Source organism: Rhinolophus sinicus, chromosome 17 (genome assembly GCF_057876585.1).
Source record: "Rhinolophus sinicus isolate RSI-liver-muscle chromosome 17, RSI-T2T, whole genome shotgun sequence".
Lineage (NCBI taxonomy): Eukaryota > Metazoa > Chordata > Mammalia > Chiroptera > Rhinolophidae > Rhinolophus > Rhinolophus sinicus.
Genome location: NC_142517.1, coordinates 205,733,934 through 205,755,545, shown reverse-complemented (window position 1 = coordinate 205,755,545; position 21,612 = coordinate 205,733,934). Strand labels below are relative to the sequence as shown.

The 21,612-nt window shown below is 41.4% G+C and overlaps 1 protein-coding gene across 13 annotated transcripts in view; it reads right to left on the bottom strand.

Moving 5' to 3' along the window:
• SP140 (SP140 nuclear body protein) overlaps nucleotides 1-21,612 on the bottom strand; it is a 93,055-nt gene that overhangs the window by 47,919 nt on the left and 23,524 nt on the right. For 6 of the 13 annotated variants that reach the window (XM_074314680.2, XM_074314682.2, XM_088794332.1 and 3 more), the window contains exons 5-15: nucleotides 21,038-21,206; nucleotides 18,368-18,451; nucleotides 16,048-16,197; nucleotides 14,226-14,309; nucleotides 11,993-12,103; nucleotides 10,494-10,559; nucleotides 7,444-7,524; nucleotides 5,397-5,477; nucleotides 4,154-4,231; nucleotides 1,349-1,435; nucleotides 1,015-1,131 (exon numbers count right to left, since the gene is read on the bottom strand). In XM_074314680.2, the coding sequence (XP_074170781.2) occupies nucleotides 1,015-1,131; nucleotides 1,349-1,435; nucleotides 4,154-4,231; nucleotides 5,397-5,477; nucleotides 7,444-7,524; nucleotides 10,494-10,559; nucleotides 11,993-12,103; nucleotides 14,226-14,309; nucleotides 16,048-16,197; nucleotides 18,368-18,451; nucleotides 21,038-21,206 (1,108 nt within the window). The remainder of the gene's footprint in view (nucleotides 1-1,014; nucleotides 1,132-1,348; nucleotides 1,436-4,153; nucleotides 4,232-5,396; nucleotides 5,478-7,443; nucleotides 7,525-10,493; nucleotides 10,560-11,992; nucleotides 12,104-14,225; nucleotides 14,310-16,047; nucleotides 16,198-18,367; nucleotides 18,452-21,037; nucleotides 21,207-21,612) is intronic. The other 7 variants (XM_088794333.1, XM_088794334.1, XM_088794335.1 and 4 more) reach the window with 5 other exon arrangements.

Sequence of the window (21,612 nt, the reverse complement as noted above, 5' to 3'; positions counted from 1 at the left end):
AATAAATCAATAAAAGTTACAAATCCTAGGATGATTCATAGTACAGAGGCTTGAGTGTATAAAAATGTTTGGATTATCTTTTTTTCTTCCTCCTAAAGGAACTAAAAATCTACTGAGTTGAGACGTAGGCGTTCAAAATGGGCCCTACGACTTCCTTTATCTTTCAGTGGGACTTTGAAAATGACTCTTAAATACCTACATACTTCAGATAACTCATGCATAGTAACAGGTGGCCTACCCTGCTCAGGTCTTAAGATTTTTTTGTGAGGATTAAATAAGATCTCATGCAAAGTCTGTAAGAAAACACTATATAAATTAGTGACATTCTGAAGGACACCCAACAAAACTGAGTGATGGGTTAAGAGTACCTGCTCTGGCCTTTGAACCCCTTGTCCCTATGGCCCTCTGGGCCTTTTGTGCGCCTTCTTTTGCCCAGCCCGCTCCAAACTCTTCGGAGTGTACTTTCTCTGCTAATAATGACCCTTCAAGCCACTGCATTCTGCTCAGGCTCACTTCTACCTCTTTGAAGCATACTTTTTTTTCTAATAAGCTACTCTTTCAAACTTAAAAAAGAAAAGTGTACCTAATCTGAAGTCTCCCCTACTGACAATTAAGTGGCAGGGTCACTTGTGCTGTGAGGCCTTTCTAAGGTTGTGACAAAAATGACACTATTATCTACTAGCAGAAGTATACTTTGACTTTTTTCAGTTGCCAAGACTGTTGGGTGTGACGGGGATGGAAATCACTGTATAAATACAAGGTTTATTACTAATATTCTAATACAGTAAACCAGATACTGCCATGTTAAGAGTGTATTTCTCCTACATCATTCATATATAACCAACAGGGTGGATCCATTAACACGACTTCATAATGATCCCTTGCCCCCCCTGCTGTTCCCAAAAGGGTCACAAAAAGGACAGTGGGATGGACTGGACCACCTGCCACCCCCCTACCTGGGGTCTGTGGCACCTGTGGATCCACCCCCATCCCCTGACTCTTCCACATACTTACCTGTTGTGTCACCTGCTGGGCTACATTCAGGCCTTGCTTCCGAAACTCCCGGCACATCTTCTGAGAAGCACATAACATAAAAACACGTCTCATTACCATGTGCTGGCAGCTCTGCTCCTGGACCAAAATTACGGTTTGGGAAGACCTATCAGTTCCCTCAATGATCCTCTTCTCTGTAACTCTGTTGATCCCCGTATTCCACTTCTTCCTCTGAAATCTTTCGTTGACCTTCTGTAGATCCAACCCTTCCTGTAAGGCTCCCTTTTTCCTCTCTCTCTTTTTCTCTTTATCAAAACTCTGTTTCCATTTTTATTATTTTTTAAGTCTTAGTTACCTTGTCCATCGAAGGGTAGTAGGCTGGAGGTAAGCACGTCCGAGTCTCCTTCTGTATTCGATTGGGGCGCTTCTAGTTCCACAGACACTAAAGAGAAACAAGAAATGTACTGTCCATGGATCCTGAGACAATAATTAGGGAACATTTCCTGGTGCTCCTGTGCTGCACATCTATACTCTGAGCTACGATGAACTGCTCCTCAGAAAAACAGACCTGCTCCAATAATCACATCTGAGAACCTCCAGAGCCATGCTTTTCGCATGTTTTCTACATCATTCTGCTTCCTCCACTGTTTTTTTTTTTCCTCTTGTAGCCCTAAAAATGCAATAAAAAGATATGACTTGGGCAGGCCCGGTGGCTCAGGCAGTTAGAGCTCCGTGCTCCTAACTCCGAAGGCTGCCAGTTGGATTCCCACATGGGCCAGTGGGCTCTCAACCACAAGGTTGCCAGTTCAACTCCTGGAGTCCCACTAGGGATGGTCGGCTCCGCCTCCTGCAACTAAGATTGAACATGACACCTTAAGCTGAGCTGCCTCCCAGATGGCTCAGTTGTTGGTTGGAGTGCGGGCTCTCAACCACAAAGTTGCCGTGCGGGCTCTCAACCACAAGGTTGCCAGTTTGATTCCTTGAGTCCTGCAAGGGATGGTGGGCTGTGCCCCCTGCAACTAGCAACAGCAACTGGACCTGGAGCTGAACTGCGCCCTCCACAACTAAGACTGAAAGGACAACAATTTGACTTGGAAAAAAGCAGTCCTGGAAGTACACACTGTTCCCCAATAAAGTCCTGTTCTTCCCCAATAAAATCTTTAAAGAAAAAAAAAAATGATATGACTTTTTCAGGAACAAACTACCTGTTCTTTAAAAACTGTATAAAGGAACTACCAGAACCACTTTTAAACTCATCTCTATTGGCCAATGACTACTGATACCACCAACTGCACTTAAAGCCTGCGAATCAGTGGCAGACTTACACTTCTGAAATCAGCCAGTCAGCAACAGCCACACTCCAGAAAGCCCGTGCCTGTGGCTAAATGGAGCCTATTCATAATTACTCCTGTATCTGAAAGTCTGCAGTCCCTGAACCACGTGCTTTTCAAAACTCTATATGAAATCAAGCTTCCATTTTTAAAGAAATTGTGTCCAATAAGCATGGTGCCTCCTCCCACCATACGCCTTGCTAAGTAAGCAATAAATTCCTGTTTTAGCTTCAGACATTACATGATGGGCTATTCCTTCAAAATGGAGTTCCCACCAACATCATCTTGAAGACTCTTACTTAGGAAGGTCCTGCGAGACTCTTGGACCAAACGTGTGCATCTCTGGCCTCATGCCCAACTCAGATTGTCTTCCTGATCCATTGTCAAGTGAATCTGATGTGTTTCGTGAGCTCTCAGTCCTGAAATTATCTTATTATTTAAATATGTATGTGTGCAGTTAGATACAAAGTAGTCAGACACTTGGTTTGCAGGTGCTGCATTTAGCAAATATTCTGGTAATGTGCTCATTCTTCCATGACCACATTTACTCTCACTCCCTTTTATCTATTTTTAGAAAGCATAGTCTCATGTTTGTTTGTTTTCACTGTTTTTTCTGTGCTTCCTGAATGTAAGAAGAAAGTGATGCCAAGCAAATGGATGGAGGCATAGACCTGATAAGTCCCCTATCCACGCCAGCCCCAATGACGAATTAATGGGTGTGTGTCTATTAGACAGGAAAGGAGCCCGTTTGTACAAAGATATCTGTTCACACTTTGCCTTGAATACCTGACCAAAACCTTCATGAAGGCATTTCATAGTCTGTCAATTTGTCAAAGAAAATCATTTTGTTTAGCACGTGATCTGAGTCAACTATTACCAGGTAATTGATCACATGTCCACATTTCAGTCTCTGCTTAGTGGGTGAGCCCCGCACTCCGTTCACATGGAGGAGACCATTCACACTTATGGCAGACTATTGTGGCCCCTTTGCGGTTCGTCACAGGCTTGTCTTTGCCAAAGCTGCACTCTCCCACTGGCAGAACTCTACTTCCTCTTTGTACTCTCAGTCTGATTTTAACCCTTGCACTTATCTTAATAAATGACTAAACCTCATGAAAGATGACTTTAGGCTCAAGGGGGGAACTTCTGACACATCCAAAGTATGTCATACATTTGGTAATATTTCTATTTAAAAAGAGTTGAAATGCCCCAAAGTTACCATTTGCCAATCAGTAACTACTTTTTTTAGACCATTAGCTAACACTTTCTTTCTTTAAAGAAAAAAAGTAATAACACCTATATATTTACTAGGTAGGGATCTATTCTGCAAATGAATCTATCAGATTAAATGTACTAAATAAGGACTAACTTCAGAATGCCTGGAATATTCTGTAACACATGATCAATGTATACCTAATGTGAACATTAGCATACCTATACCACACCTGATTCAAAATCTGAAGGCAATAAACAAAGTAAGCAGGAAGCCGACCCTGAGACACCTAGGAAGAACAAGGCAGGTCACGCGTCTCCCAATGGAAATGTCCTGCCTTCCGACTCCTGGTTTTGTGTTCCCCTGAGTTGGGCTATAACATGGCTCCTGCAACTATCATGAGAGCATGAGAACAGTCGACCCATCTCGCTCCTTTCCTTACACCTAATTCTCTCTTTCTTTTTGATCGTTTTCTCTCAGCTCTACACATTTCTTTTCTTTCTGGGTATAAGAAGGGAAGCAGCATAGCAGGGGAGAAGAAAAGCAGAGGTTTTCCTCCCTGTAAATAAAAAAACAAAGATTCGGTTCATTAAACGGGAATTGAAATCACAATTACCTTCTCCCACACATAGTCGTTGGCTAGGCACCTCTTCTAGTTCTTCGGTCATTTGGGGACCTTCAGGATCACAGGACACTGAAGAGAATCAAGCAAATGAGCTGAACCAGGCTGTCCAGAGCACAGGAGAGCTGCCCGTTGGGAAATGGGACGTCTGCTCCAAGGACCTCACCTCAGATCCAACCAGGTCCTTCCTGGTCTGTCTCTGCTTCCATCTCATTCACCTCACATTCCTACCCTCTGCTTCTCAGTTACCTACAGACCTGCCTCCTAACGTTTCTGCTTCTGCACCAGGACAATCTTTGTGCACCTTTCATTTTGTGGACTCCGCTCCCTCTGACTTCTCCTATCTCTTTACTTTTCTGTCTTTTTTCCCCCTCATTGGTGACCTTGATCTCTTCTTTTCTGCTTATTCTCTCTAGCTCTGTTCTCCCAGATCTCACCAACCCCTACACCAGGATCCAGTTGTTCTCTCACTGTGTCTCTGGATTTCTTCACCTCCCCACTGACGTTTTTTTAAGTTATAGAGTAGAAGTGTCTCTGCAACAAGCTCTCTTCTCATCTTCCCTGGGAGCCTGCAGGTCTCCCTTTGGACTCTGATCGTGTCACCACTTTGACCCCTAATAACCTCACACAGCCACCACCTGCAGGGAGATACTCGGGACACGGGGGTCTGCTCATTCTGCTACTTTGATCTCAGGGAAAAACAAATCTTATTTTTCTGTGCTTCAATTTCCTTATCTCTAAGGAGGGATAACAACAGTTTCCCTGGCTAGGTCCTAAAGTTTTGTGAGGAAATCTCACTTACCAAAGTACTTTGAAAGAAAAAGGTGCTATGTAATTTCAGAACCTGAGGAAGAGCATGTGACAGAAACTGTAATTTGGGCGTGAGAGTTATTGATCTCTCTTCTGACAAGTAGATCTCAGAACCATGTTCCTTTTGAAGCCTAACCAAGGTTATGCCATCATAGCGTTATTATTAAGCCTAGGTAAATACTTAGCTTTTATTCTTTACAAAAAACATAAAGTGTGGGCAGGACTTAAAAATCACAATATTGAGTCTTTCGTATAAATAGGCACAAAGAATATAGAAGAAAAATAACGCCGTCTTCCTGTGATGTTTATCCACTACAATATAAAGAGGGAAACCAGTGATTCTAACAGTAAGGGTCGCGCTGCTCAGTTCTGGATTCCACCTCCCGACACCTTTCAGCCCGGGACTGGCAATCTCCCACTTCCTTACGTGACCCACATGCTGGTGGGGAGCTCAAGGATTCCTGGAGCTCCTCTTCATCATAGGGCTCCAAACAGGCGTTGCCATCCTCTGCAGAAAGAATGGAAAGCCATCAGGGTCTCACTATACAACCATGGGGAAATCTTGGCAAGAAAACTCCTAGTAAAGACGTGGGAAGCTCAGGTACATCCTCGGTGAAACTGTCCCTGTCCATCCTGGTCTGCCCTTTGCATTCACCTGGCCTGCAGGTTGACTCGCTCCTGTCACTGCCACCAGAGGCTGAGAACCATCCACCATCTTCCTCCCTCCCTGTATACCTAATCTTCTCTCTACTTCTTTCCCGCCCCATCACCTCTGCACTTTACTTCTGTCTCTGCCCTTGCTTCCTGCTGCCACTGTCTCCAGATGCTCCTCTTTGTTTTGATGTGTTTCTGTGTCCTCTGCTCCTGCCTCGTTTTATCTTGAGTTCCTTACATTGCTCTTTTTCACCCTTCCCCATCTCACTTATCTCCTCGTCCCCTTTCTCATTCTAGGTGTCAGGAAAGGCATCCTTGAAATAGTGTAATACAACCTGATCAGGAAATGGGATAAGAAGCAGCGTAGGCCAAGGCAGCACCACCAAACACAGGAAAAAGTTGCTCAAAGGCCCACTTGTAACAGAGAATCAGAACATTCAAATCCCTGAAAATATTTATACTCTCATTAGAGATGAGGCAGAAGAAATGGCCGGGGTGCTACGGTGAATGGAAGGCAAAGAAAGCCACAAGAAGGATAACTGATTTAATCCAAGGGCAACAAAAATCCCCAGGTATATGTGGGAAAATAATATGATCTGATTTACATATTGTAAATAACAATTATGCGAAAGTGCAGGAACTCAGTAGGATGGGAGCAACAGAAAAGGGGACATCTATGTTCCCTTTACTAAGAGGACCAACCCTGGAGAAGGAGGAATTCCTAGTTTCACCAAAGAAATGCTGGTTTCCGTTTTGGAAGCATCGGTTCCTGAAAGAGATCCAAATGGAGACGGCCCTGGCATAAATACCATCAGATCATAGATCGATGACCTTGGGACACACGTCTGCCGAGCAGGCATGCCCTTGAGACTCACGCTGTTACTTGAGAGTGGCTGAGTCAGCCAGAGAGAAGTACTACTCTCTGAGTATATTATAGGCACCACTACCTGGGGGGACCTGAACCTCAAAACTCAACGATGAGCTACACCCCTTTTGCTGGGAGATGCTCCCGCCTAGTGACTCACACTGCAGCGTTACAGGGTCCCAACTTCTCACCTCTCTTCCTTATGCAACAGTGCTCGCTCCTTATTGATTTTGAAATTATCTTGGTACCTCTTCCTTTCACATTATGATTTTTTTGGTATTTATTGGCCTCTATATATAAATTCTCTAATTTTTATCTCTGTACCTCATTTCTTTCTACTTCGTCTCTCACTTTCTCCTTTTCTATCTCTATTTCTCCAACTCTTAACCTTCTGGATGCCTGTAAACTTTTCATTATTTTATGTATTTTCCTCATCCTCACAGATCCTTTCTCCCAAATTGATGAAAATTCTTCCATTTTACAAGGATCACAGTGCCTCAGAGGCTTTGCTAATCACTTGTGTCCTAACAGTCTCCCACAGAAACTTTCTAAATTACAAGCCTATCAATCATTCACAAAATTTATTTCCATGTTCCTGGTGCTTCTGGAGGTAGGCTGAAAATGTTATCCTTGCCTTATTTGCCATAACCTGTTGACAGCTGGATGTTTGCACGCATTTAATAAAATCACCCAGGCACTCCTATGTGTCTCCGCCTACCTTTGGCATATTCTGTCTCCCTCCATTCTCCATTGAAGGATCCCCTCTCCTCCCAGGAACTCAGCTCACCTGTATCCTTTGTCTCTCTCACAGTTCGTAAAAAACAAAGCAATCCCATCTGTATGTATGTGAACATGAGGAAGAGAATGGTAGGATGGGAGGAGAGGGAGATTTTTTCCCATGCTGACCAGAAAATAAACATTTATTGAGGTCATTGGGAATTTAAATCGTAAGTACCTTCTCCTTCGGCTGGTAGTAGGCTGAGCGCTTTCTCCAGTCCTCCATGAGTCATTTGTGGAGCTTCAAAATCACCGATCACTGCAGAGAAACAAGAAAATGATGGACCATGGAGGGTGATCAGAAAGAGACCTCAGCTTGTTCATGCCAACCATGGTAGAAAGTAGTACGTCTACCCCAAGCACTGCTCCTGAGAGCCACGCCGCCTGGTTCTACATTTCTTTCTTTTTTTTTTTTTTCTTTTTTTTTGCGATCTTATTTCCCCTCCATTTCCTTCCCTTTGCATTCACACATTTCTATTTCTTCACTGTACACTGCTTCCATTGTTAGGCTTCTCTCCCTGTTTTGTTTTCAGGTCTTGTTTTTTTGTTTTTTCAGTGATAATCTATCATTTCTCCAATTATCCTTTCTAGCACTCTTATTCTAGAACTCTCCTAGCCCAAGTGGTTGTGTCATTCCTACTCTCTCAGTGGTTTCTCTTCTCTCCCAATCAATGTTTTTTGTTTTTTTTTCCTTAAATTATACTCTTGGATCCTGATTCACTCCCTGGGAACCTGCAGGACTCTGACTTCCTACTTTTATTCTGACCACAGGACCCTGCCCTGACCATGGGCTGGCTTTGCTCAACTATCACCCTCAGTGACACATCCCGGACACTTGTGCCATTCTTCCATTTCTACTTTGCCCTTGAAAACTGAGCTGAATGTCTTTCTGTGCGTTATTTCCTCATCCATAAAACAGAGGTTACACCAGTTTTTGTGTCTGTGTCTTAGGTTTTGTGAAGGTGAAAGTTCTTGCACAATCCAACAAGTTGATGGAGACTGTCAGAAACCTTGCACTCCTTGTCTTCCACACCTTGTCCCTTCTCATTTTCACTCTTCCCACGTGCCTCTGCTTCTTTTCTTTCTATCTCTGTATCTTCCATTTGGAAACCCTTGGTACTTGTCTTTGTTCTGATTTGTTTCTTTCCTTATATCTGTCCCAACTTCCCGATTTTCCCTTTTGCTTCCTGATGCTATGCTTTATGTCTTCTCCCATCCTGCTGCTTTCTCAAACTACAGGTCAGAAAAGGCATCTCTGAAATAGTACACACTTTGCACATGAATTCACCTGATTAGTGAGCAGAATGGAGAGCAGAGTGGGTCAAGAAAACTGTTCCAGGAACAGAGCTAAGCACATGCAAAGGCTCAGATGAGAAAGAGTAACCAGAAAATTTAAATTTCTGCAGTTTTATACCAAGTTTTTTTGTTTTATATGTGTGTATGTGTGTGTGTGTGTGTGTGTGTGTGTGTGTGTGTGTGTATTTTTTAAGGCGGGCACAGCTCACAGTGGCCCATGTGGGGATCAAACCAGCAACCTTGGTGCTACCAGCACCACGCTCTAACCAACTGAGCTAACCAGCTGACCTGATATACCAAGTTTTGAATGATTGTGGGAGAGGCAGATGTGAGACTGGACCCATGGGAAGGAAAATGGATTTAATCCTTAGGACAACAAGAAGTTATTGATTAAGGTAGGAAAGTAAAGTCAGGTTAAATTTTCAAAGAGTCATCTAGTTGAGTTGGAGAAAACGGATGTGATGGGAGCATAACTGGGTGAAGATATAAGACTAAAGGCCGTTGCTCTAGTTCCAGTGAGAAGAGAGATCTGACTAGAGTTTTTGTGTTGGGTGTGGAAAGGAATGGACAAGTGGGACATGTTAAATGTATAGTTGACTAAACTCAATGATTGATTGGTGTGTAAGTTGAGGGAGGGGGACGAGACACTGATAAGCCCTAGGTTCATGCTTGAAGAATGGAGAGAGGGGACATCAGAAAGAAAGGAGATATGGTGTTAAGAAAGATGGTACGTGCAACTGTAGAAGCACCTTGTATTGAGGTTCCTAGAAAAAAATCCAAATGAAGATGTCTTTCAGATCCCTGCAGAAATGTATTCTGGCCCTTTGAAGAATGAGCTAAGACAAGTCTGGGCCAGACATTGGAATTTGGGGACTATAAAGTTATCATGGGAGTAGACAAAAATGGCTGGTGGGAGGCCCATTGCCTCTGAGCATCTTACAGGTGCCACTTTCATAACTGAGGACACCATAATCTGAAAACTCATGGCTAACAGATTCCATTCCTAGCGTCAGAAGTTGTTTCTGTGCAGTGACTCATCCTCACTTCCTGCAATGTCCCAAACCATCTCTCGATCCCTTGTACACAGGGCTCCCTTTCTACTCACTTTTCACTCATTCTCCTGTATCTTTTTCTGTTTCTGTAACAATGCCTCTCCCCCACTCCTTCTATTTCTTAGCATTTTCCCCTCTGGGTTTCTCGCTTAATATTATGTTCTCTACCTTTTTATTCTGCACCATGATTACTGAGCTTTTCTCCTTTCTCTTGTGGTGATCATTTCCCTGCTTCTATCTGCTCTCTCTAGTTCTTTCTGTTTCTAATTTTTCAACCTAAAAGTTAAGTCAAAAAATTTAAATTTCAGCCTTTCTGTATATTTTGTTCATCTCACTTATTTCTTCTCCCATGTCATCAAAGTTTTCTTCTTTTGCCATTGATGAACAGAGAGATATCCTTCCCCTCGCCAGATCCATTTAAAAAGTCTTTCTCAAGCATCTCCTATTTTGCAATTACACTCATAATGCCCATGGTCCTGGCACAAGCCGGGGAAAGTAGCTGAAAAATTCTGTCCTCTACTGATAACACATCTCACCTGGTATTACTTGGATTCCAATTTTATTTAAGTAAAATTGGCAGCACTCCAGTCTGACTTCATTTAATGACTCCATCTACATTTTTTCATTCTCCCTCTCTTTGTCTGTGTCCTATACCCAGCGAAATTCCAACCATTCTCAGCTCTTCTTGTGTCTCTAGAAGAAAGCAACCAGAAGCTGGGCATAGTCTGTCTATGTGTGTGACTGTGGATGGATGGATGGACGGATGGACGGATGGATGGATGGACAGGAAATGAGATGAAAGAATAGCCATTTTTCTATTTTTTTTTTTTTACAGGAAAGTAAAGTTTAGTTAGATAATAGGTATTTAAATCCTAATTACCTTCTCCATCATAAGGTAGTAACACGGGCATTTCTTCTGATTGTCCTTCTTCATCCATATGTAGATCTACAAGTTCCACGGACAGTGAAGACAGAAACAACCATGATGAACAATTGAGAGTCACCTGGACTCTACCTAGATGGGGTTGTGCTCAGGGTGCATCAGAGCTCTGATGTTCAGAGCGGGAATAAAAGCATGTCTGCATCAAACGAGCTTTTCTCTGCACCATGAGCACCTTATTAGGCCCCCTTCCCCTTTCTCCTTCTCTCTTCTCTTCTTCTCCCTCTAACCCTGTTTCTGCACACTGCCGCGTCTGTATCATGAAGCTACCTATGGATCTCCTTGACTAGGACTTTCTATCCTTAACTTCTACCATCTCTGCATTTATCCGTTTCTTCCTCTGTGGTGTTCTTTACCTTTTTGCTCCATTATCTCCCTGTTTATTCTTTTACCTCACTTCCTCTGAACTATATTTAATTATCCCCTGTAATCCCTGGGGAGTGAGTTTAAAATTATCTCTCTCTTCCCAAACCCCAAACTGGTAGTATTTAAATTCCATATATATTTAGATAAAATTGGGCCCACTGATGCAACTCCACTTGGTGCCCCCAATCTACGTTTTCATTATTCGGTGTTCTCAAATTCTGTACCCTGGAGCCCCTCATTAAGGAACTCGGCCCTCTTTTGCCCCTTGCCTCCCACATACCTAGGGAAAGCAAACAAGAGGCAAAGAGTGCGATTTGTGTCGGGGGGGAAGGACTAAGTGTCCCTTGCATATAGACAGACAAATAGATTTAAGGAGGTAATTAGTCATTTAAACCCTAAGTACCATCCCCATTACCTGGTAGCAGTTTGGGTGTCTCTTTGGAATCACCTCTGTTAGTCCTTTCAAGAACTTGGTGATCACAGGAAACTGAAGAGAAACGCAGAAATGACCCACCAGACATGGTGACCGTGGAGCAGACCTCAGGCCGCTCATGCTGAATGCTGGTGTTCAGCGCTCAGGGGCCCTTCTCCTCGGGAAAAAGGTACAGGTGCTCCAAGGACTTCGCCTTATCCCCTATAGCTTTGCTCTACCTCTTGTTCTTCCTGTTTGCCCTCAGTCACCTCCTTTCTCCTGCTCATTTTTCTCTCACTGTGGCTTCTCTACCATGAAGGATTATTCATCTCCTTGACTCTCTGGCTTCCCTCTCTGTCTTTCCCTTCATTTCTCTTCACTGCTCTTTATCACTTTTCCTACTTGAGTCTCTCTTTTTTGCTCTATCTAGATCTCTTGCATTCATTATGGCAAGTCCCAATCTTTACTATTAATGGGTGTGGAAGATATCCCCTTTCTCAGGCATATTTTTACTAGGATACGTACTTAAGAAAATGGGTTTCCAGGAAACACTGGATGTTTTGACTGTGAAGTACGTTCAGAGTTTAACGCATCAGGAAACACCAGTTCTGAATTGTCACCTGATACCTGCATCCCAAGGCTGATAAACCCCTTTTCTCACCTGGCTCACAACTTGGTGAGGAGCTCAGTGCTTCCGGAGGCTCATCTCCCTTGCAAGGTTCGCAACAGGCTATGCTGTCCTCTTCAGAAAGTAATGGAATCCCACGGACATCTCAATTTATGACAAAAAATAAAAAATCAGTGCAAGAAAATTGTAAGAAACCAAGAAAGCCTGAGAAATTGGAATGCCCCATTCTGCAAACAACCTGACTAAAAGTTAGCTACGCTTCAGGCTGAGAACATTCAACCATCACGGGGAAATTTTCCTTTTCCTATACCTGGTTTTCTTTCTATGTCATCCCTTTCCACTTGATTCTGTGCATTGTTATCAATCTCTACCACTGTTGCTTTGTGCTGGTGTCTCTTAGAGCGTCCCTTTCTCTTGGTTAGGTTCTCTCTTCTCCTCTGTTCCTACAACTTTTTCTCTTGCTTCCTGTGATACTGCTCTTTCTCTCCTATTCTTTGTCTCTCAGTAGTTCTTTCTGCACTTCATAAAGAAAGCGCTCACTGAGATAGTAAATTTTAAAAAGAATTTAAGCAGAGTGGAGATAGAATTGGAGGGTAGTAGGACACAAAGGCTGTTCTGAATAAGGCATGTGAGAGGGCTCAGATATAAAAGAGAAACTTAACAATTCAAATTATTGGGGACGAAAGTTTATTCTATCGTGAATAGTGTAAGAGGCAGGTGGTGAAGTTAGGGAAATAGCAAGGTAGCTCATTGTCGATGACCTTGGAGGCCACTGAAAGAAACTTTTATTTAGTTCTAGTCTATTAATAAGGTAAGGAGGAAAAGAATACAATCTAATTTTCATTTTCAAATGTCCCATCTATTTGAAGTACCAAAAACTCATTTGATGGGAGCAAGATTAGAGGGAGGAGATGAGCAGATGGCTGCTACTCTGTGAACCGTGACAGAGATCTTGATTAGAGATTTGGCCTGGGGGATGTGACCGAAAGACAGGAGGAAGTTATTCTGAAAGAAAAATGGCTATGTTAAGTGAGAAACAGGGATGTATTTGAGGGCAAGAGGAGGCATGGATGACTTCCAGGTTTCCAACTTGGAAGACCATTGAACAATAGTGATCCCTCACAGTGAGAAGAGTGCTGAGGGGGGGTTACATCCAGCTTGAGCCATGAAGATGCTGCTTTCAGAACTGGAAGTGCCAAGTTTAAAGTTCCTGAAAAAATGCAAGTGTAGCTCTCTATCAGAACCTTGGTCCTCAGGTCCATGGCTAAATGGACTCTGAGATCATTTGGGTGGAGATTTGTTCTTGGGACGCACTGGAATATTGCGGGAGAGGTCTGTTGCCATCTGTGCATTTTTCAAGTGCCACTTTAATGATTAGGGACAGTTTAATCTGAAAACTCAAGCTGATGTTGTCAATTCTTGTGCCCAAAGATGCATATACCCAGTTACCTTACCTCAGACTTACTGTGTCCCAATCTGTTCCTCTTTCCCCTTTATCCTTTTACTCTCAACCTATTTCCATCCATTCTTCTTTAACTCTTTCTGTAGATAACTGACTTTGTACATCTCCCTAACTTTCCCCATTTCTTCATATTTAATTTCCTCTCCATTTTTCTCTTTCCTTATGTTTTTCTCTCAATTTTTATCTCGGATCCTTACAAGATTTTCCAGCTTATCTCTTCTGTGCAGTGTCTTACACTTGCTCTCTTTCCATCTCTGTTTCTCCCACCTTACTTTGACCTTCTGTCTGCCAATATTATTTTAACTTTTGTCTCTCTGTGATTACATCCTCCAGTTCCCCTGTCTCATTATCTCCAAAACTCTCCTCTTGGACTTTGACTCCACGTCCAGGGACCTCCAACTGGCCAGCTTCATAATGAAGGTCTCCCACACGATCCTGACTTGTCACATTATTTCCAACTTCCTCTTGCTATGTAAAATTGAAAATGATCCCCATCCTAACTTGGACTGGTAGGATTTGACGTTCCCTTTAAAAAACTATCCATTCATGTGATTTGTCATATATTGCTTCCTGTCTACCTTTTCAAATTTCTCTTTGTACATTTTTCATCAATGGATACTCTGTCTACTTAGGAGCTCAGATTCCTTTTCTCATGGTCTCTCTCACAACTGTGGGCAGGTAAGGACAGATAGGAGAAGTGGGGCTAGCCGAGGCCTAGGGTAAGAGACAAAATGCAGTCTTTCTTTCCATGAAGACAAGAAAACAAAGATTTAATACAGAATCTAGAAGTTAAATGATAGTTACCTTGTCCATCATGTGGCAGTAAGCTGGGTTTAACATCAAACCTTCTTACATTATTCACCTGAGGAGGTGAGTGTTCATGGCCCACTAAAGAGAGTAACCAAAAATGACAGAACTCAGTGACCAGAGAGGACACTTCTGAGTGCTCAAGCTGCACTCTGATATTCAAGCACCAAAGACCCTACCTGAGGCCCAACAGTCGCTCCCCTTTTGTCCTGAGTTTTACATGTCGTAAATGAAAAACACTGCGCGACCATCAGCACAGTGAAGATTTGGAACAGTCACCATGACTGGAAGTCCCCTCGTGCTCTGTTCCAGTCAGTTTCCACCCACCAGAAGCAACCACTGTTTTGATTTCTATCACCACTAATAAGGCCTTCCTTCCTGGTACTATACTCATGTGTACTCATGCGCATACAAATGGGATCCCACAGCATGTACTCTTATGACTGGCTTCTTCTGCTCAACATAAAGTTTTGGGGATTTATCCAGGTTATTACATACACCCATAGTTCATTCCTTTTTATTGCTGATTTGTATTCCACTCTGTAAATATATCATAGTTTATTTACTCCCCTGTTGATGGGCGTTTTCTTTGGTTCCAGATTTTAGTAAATAGGAATATAGCTACTCTAAACCTTCGTTTACAAATCTTTGTGTGCACGTACAACTTCTTTTCTCCTGAGCCGATACCTAGAAATAGAATGCTGAGTCATAGTTTAGATTAAGTTTATAAGAGACAGCCAGTTTTTCAAAGTGGTTGCATCATTTTACATTTCTACCAAAAATATACATAGGAGTCTAATTGCGCCATATTCTCATCAACTTTAGGCATTGTAAGTCTTTTTAGTTTTAGCAATTCTAGCGCGCGAATGGTAATGTGTTGTGGTTTTAAATTTGCATTTCCTTGATGATTAATAATATTGTACATGTTGTTATATTCTTATTGGTCATTTTATATCTTCTGCAGTGAAGTGTCTGTTCAACTCTTTTGTCCATTTTGGGGTTTTTTTGTTTGTTTGTTTTTAAATTTCCTGATTTTATTTTATTTTTGGGGGGGGGGTATTTTTTTTTTTATTAGTTTCAGGTGTACAAAACAATCTAATAGTTTTGTCCATGTTTGAATTGGTGGTGTGTCTTTCTTTTGTTTTGTTTTTGTTTTATTTTTTATTTTATTTTAGTTTCAGGTGTGCATTTTATTATTTGTTTATAGGAGTTCTTTATATATTCTGGGTACAATGTTTTGTCAGATATATGTATTGCAAATATTTTCTCCCAGTCTATGACTTGCCTTTTTTTTCTTAATGCTCTCTTTGGGTAAGCAGAAGTTTTTTATTTTGATGACGTCCAACTTGCCAAGTTTTTCTCCTATGACCCAAGCTTTTTGTGTCCTACATAACAAATTATTGCTTACCTAAGTTGCAAAGATACTCTCCTGTGTTTTCTTCTAGAAGCTTTATAATTTTTGCCTTGACTTTTAGATTTGTGATCCACCTTGAATTATTTTTTGTGGATGGTGTGAAGAAGGAGCAAGGGTTAATTTTTCCATGTTTGTTCTGTCTCTGATTCAGTGTTTTTACAGCTCATTCTACTTCTCTCCATTTTTCACATTTCTGCTTCTACTCATGTCCTCACTGCTGCCTCTGCCCTAGGAAGTGTTTGTGCATCCGTGATGCTGAGGGCATCTCTCTTTTGAACAATGCTGTCACTTTTTGTTTTTGCCTCTCTCTTTCCTAATGAGGCTTCCAGCACTTTCCCCTTTGCCTCTATGTGTGACAGTCACTCAGAGTCATCCAAGAAATGTTGGACTGTCACTCAACCTTACCTTCTTGTTGAGATTCTTGGGCACATTCATTTGTCAGTTCCTGGGTTTGCACTGTATTGCTTGGGCCACGAGATGATTCTTCTTTCCTTGTAGTCATCTGCTGTCCATCACTGAGATGCTCTTGGATTCTAGCTCTAGGTAGGGCGTCACCTGGATCACATTAGGAAGGTTGAAGAATATGTTTTCCCTTCTCTTCATGATGAACCTATTTTTCTCTTTGCTAGTAACTATTACTATTACTTCCACTGCCCTTCTCCTTCCCCCTACCTTTAGTAGTAGAAAAAGCTCTAAATATATTTTTATATACTTTGTATGTTTTAATCTACACTTTATACTTTTAGCAATTTGTCTTTATTCAAAAGAATGAGTATGATTATTAAAATACATCCAAATGTTATATAAATGTATAATACATTTAAAATGTATAATACCTGAGGTGTACATCCAAATTAAAGGATACATATTAATAGCACACTACAAGACTGATTATATTCTTATGGTTTTTCTTACACTGACTATTTCCAAGTAAAAAAAAAAAATCAACATTTAACAAATAAATAAATTTATTGTGGACCATTTGGCCTAAGGATGGGCTTGAAGGCTGTTTCACTCACTGCTACTCTAGTCTGGAAAATAATTTTTTCTTTAGTGGGTGTCTGAGGAGAAAAATCTCAAAATGTAGAGCACTGAGTAAATGTCTAGTTGGTGGAGTCAGATGTACATTATAATAATAGTAGTAAGCATATAGCAATTAGTATAAGTGCTTCATATAAACTATGTTTCTTAATTCTCATAACAACCTTATTTTAGATGATATAGATACAAATTTCTAGTGAGAAAATTAGGCAGAAATGAAGTAATTTTCCCAAGTAAGCAAGTAGTAAAACCAAGACTTGAAGCCTGGCAGTGGGGCCTCAGAATCTTTGCTCTCCGCTGACATGGAGGAGAACATTGGAGTTCGAGATAAGCCAATTCCTAGTTGTGTGAACTGCACACATCACTAACTATCCTCCCTCACACCTTGGTTTTTTCTCCTGAAAAATGGGGATAACAAAACCCTTATGATAAGGTTGTTATAAGAATTAAGTGAGATGCTACTTGGAACAATATATCTGGATTATAGGAACTTTGCCAGAGATCACAGTTTTCAGTATTAATGTCTTATATGTTATAATTTAATGAATAATTATTAGTAATAATATGCATGAAAGGATGATTGAAAAGTTAGAATCACCATTTGTGACAACATGGATGGATCTTGAGAGTATGATGCTAAGTGAAGTAAGTCAGACACAAAAAGCAGAGAATATGATTTCACTGATATGTGGTATATAAACCAAAACAACAAAAGAACAAGACAAATGAGAAGCAAAAACTCATAGACACAGACAATAGTTTAGTGGTTACCAGAGGGTAAGGAGAAAAAGGGATGGTAGATGAGGGTAAAGGGGATCAAATATACGGTGATGGAAGGAGAACTGACTCTGGGTGGTGAACACACAGTGGGATTTATAGATGATGTATTACAGAATTGTACACCTGAAATCTATGTAACTTTACTAACAATTGTCACCCCAAGAAACTTTAATTTAAAAATAAATAAATAAATAAATAAATAAATAAATAAATAAATAAGAAAAGTTAGAATCAGTGGTTATTGGTTACAACAGTACATAGTTCATATGTGACAATTAAACGAATTGATCCATGTAAAGTATCGACCATATGCCTAGTGCTGCATGAAAGTCAGGTGTTACTATCATCATTGTTGAAGTTATTAATGCCCTCTATTTGTTTTCTCCCCTTTTTATTCCTTTTCTTTGTCCTCTCTTTCTTTTGTACACAGTACCACTCCTTCCACATTCTCTTCTAACACAATTACAACTCATTCTCTTCCTCTCTTTACTTTTATTACGAGTGATATTTACAATAATTCCTTCTTTCGACACACCAAGGGCTTACTCTGTGGACTTGTTACATAAGACCCAACCCTTACTCTTTCTCAGATCCAGTGAATTCCTAACTCAAAATTCCCAGTCAATTCTTCCCCTTAACTCTGCCTCATGGTCACAGTGAGATCTTCTCTCTTGGGTTCATATTCCATCTTCTTAGTTGTTACATCTGTCTGGCAATATGCTTGGATTCTACATTGGGCTGCTGAATTGGGAACCCACACAACACACCACTGCTCTGGCTTCCCCGTCTCCTTCTGTATCCCTTCCTCAGGGTACACGCTCCACTCAGCAGCTCAGCCCCCTGACCTCTCATCCCCTTTGCTCTTGGTAGATGAAAAAATGAGTTTCTCTCAAGACATAATTACCTTGTTCACAGCTTAACTGGAAGTTGAGCATCTCTTTTGTCTCTTCATCATCAATAAGTTGGTATTGGAAGTTGTCATGAATCACTGAAAAGAGGAAGGAAACGGCATTTGGAGACCTCAGCAGCGACCAGGAGCTGCACCTTACCATTGCTCACCTAGGCACATTCTGGACTCTGGTAGTGCAGAGGGAAACTTCTAGCCCTCAGGGAACCCTGGGCTTCAGGGGTTCTCACATGACCTGTGACTTAATGCTGCTCCTGGAATTCTACACCTGTTCCACATAGAGATACACCTCTCAAGATTTAAAAAGGATGGATAGTGGGTAAGGTGTAAATCATGTTTAACCCCCTTCATAATGATCAAAAAACAGTGGAAGCCAATTTAACATAAATAACATATGGGGAATTTGTTTTGTAAATTATATGCAACTAGGAATAGGAAAGGAGCAGAGAAATTTCTTCAGGAGAAAAGCAATGTCTATAGAGAAACTGACCTATATTGAAAGAAAGGAAGAGAGAGAGAGAGAGAGAGAGAGAGAGAGAGAGAGAGAGAGAGAGAGAGAGCGAGAGAGAGCGAGAGAGATCCAACATCTATTAAGGGTGAGAATTTAAAAGAAAGAAAGGGAGAAAAGAATGAAATAAGGAAGGAAGAAAAGGAGGAAAGAAGGAAGGAAGGGGGAAAGGAAATAAGGAAGGAGATCTTGGCTCATGGAAAATGATGGTCCAAATATATGGTGATGGAAGGAGAACTAACTCTGGGTGGTGAACGCACAATGGGATTTATAGATGATGTATTACAGAATTGTACACCTGAAATCTATGTAATTTTACTAACAATTGTCACCCCAATAAATGAAAAAAAAAAAGAAAATGATGGTCACAAAGAAAGAGACATAACACTAAAAAGGAAGTAGCACAACCCCAGAGTGGACTGGGTGGGAGGGACTACATGAAAGACACTTCCTATAAAGCACAAACAGGAATTGAATATTTTTCAAAAGATGCAAACAGAAAGTGAATATGTTCTGAAGGCACATATAGGAAGTGCATATATGCCATAGCTCTACCAGTGACTCAGGAAGTGGTAACAAGAAGTTCAGGAAACCAGCCCTGGGCATTTTACTTCAGAGCTGCACTTCAAGGTGACTCATCAAAGAGATGGAAAAGCAAGACTCCCAAGACATGAGGGTTAAAAATCAAGAAATACAAAAAGATCCCAGCCAGAAGGACAGGTGATAGAGTACACTTCCTGCGTACGGCAAATCCCACTGAGTGGTCGTGGCAGGAGAGAGGGTGTGAAGGTAGAAGGACCTATCAGAACAACAGATGCATGTGCCATACCCAGGACATGCTGACTTCATGTCCAGACATGTCTAGAGGAGGACATGGTAGGTAATGCTGTGTGAATCAGTGGACTAGAGAACATAAGGGGGGGACCCAAGCAAAAGCATTTCAAAATGGGGGCGTCTTCTCCACTCCTGCATGCCACCCTACTTCCAGCTTGGCTTTGGGCTACTGACCAGCAGCTCCCATGGACAGCAGGGTTAGGAGGCGCCAGCAGCAACTTCCACTGGGGCAGGTGGGCAGCTGCGCTGAGACAGGCAGGGGCAGTGCAGGCCCCCACACGCCCACAGCGGCAGTGAGCCTGAGAAGCACATTACCCCAGCACAGGGAGCTCCAGAAACTAACGCGTGTGATGTGGGTGCTAGACCCTGTAGGGGTATCCCCACCGTCCATGGAGAGAATTAGAGCCCCTAAGATGTAGGTTACAAAAGTAACTGCCATTCTCTTCATGTCCATGGCCTGGAGACACCTTGGTTACAAATATAATAGTGACTTGAAATTTGTGACAAGGTATTTTATTTCCTTTATTCCTTTCTCTGACTTGGATATATCATAGTGCGGAAATGACATAGCTCTTATTATAATTAAAAAGTGGCTTTCACAAATCAACACATCCCATCTTTACACTGACTTCTTTTACTTTTGCTCTGCTTAAAAATCCTTTATTGCTTCTTTAGTTCCCAAATAATAAACTTCAAATTCCTTGGCACAGAGTGTTAGACGCTCAAAAAAAAAAAATCTCTTTCAACTTCTCTCTTCAGAATTATTTTCCAAGCACTCCCTGCCATGCTCTATTTAGTAGCCACAGAATACTTTAAATCCAGAGTTTCTTTCACACTTTGTAGCTTTCACAGGCTGCCCCTCCTCATTGCATGACATGTGCTTATCTTCTCTTCTGACTTCTCCACTCTTTGTTTGGAGAAGTAAGTTGGCCCAGGATTGCACTTCAGGACACATTTTCTAATACAAAGAAAATCTTTTCATTTTTGAGCATGTCTGCAATTATCGGAGAGGGCTTCCTCCTTTCCTACAAGTGAACATAATTCATGTCTCCCCCCAGAAAAGTAGACTCTCAAATCGTATGTTGCTGAGCACAGAATTCAGGTCTTAGCTGAGGAATCATTTGGGGGATTACTTGGTTAACATCTGTCATTCCCACTATGTGTCAGCACCGTGAGGACATAGGTCATGTGTGTTTATTTCAACACTGTATTATCATGTGCCTGCCACACAGTAATCACTCAATAAAAAATTTTTCAAACATTAATGAAGAGTAAGTGAATGAAATGGACTTGAATGTACAAATGTCATTGAAAGCTGTAATTACCATTTTGGAAGTTTCTGCAAATCTCTAGTAAATCAGGATAGGCCTTCAGGTTAACCTTGCTGAACAATGCATCCAGAACTGTCTTGTCAAATGTCTTCTCCAGTTCACTGAGAACATTATACATCACTCTCTCCACTGGAACCAGATTTCTACAAGCTTCTTGAAAATGCTTAAAAATATTGAATAGACAATTTTTTAGATATGCAATTATGGGTTATAGAAGACTCAGATTGTAAACAGAGTATTTGTTCTCTTGTAAAATGTTAGAATGTTACATATATTTAGCTGATTTAAGTATTCTCCACCAGAAAAATAGACTATCGTTTTGTGAACTTGACTCTCTGACGTTGATGTATACTTGACAGAGTAATTCTGAAGAATAAAAGTGGGTTCAAAGTTGAATGTGGAAGCATTAAGAGCCTAGCCTTGATGCTTCAGGAGTGGCCCTGATTGGTAATGAGCGGCCATTTTGGTGACTGGACAGTAACCACTGCCTGCCGCCTAGGACTGACTTGGCCTGAAGGTTCCAGGAAACCAGAAAACCACTCTACTGTGCTGTGAATCTGACCAAAGTG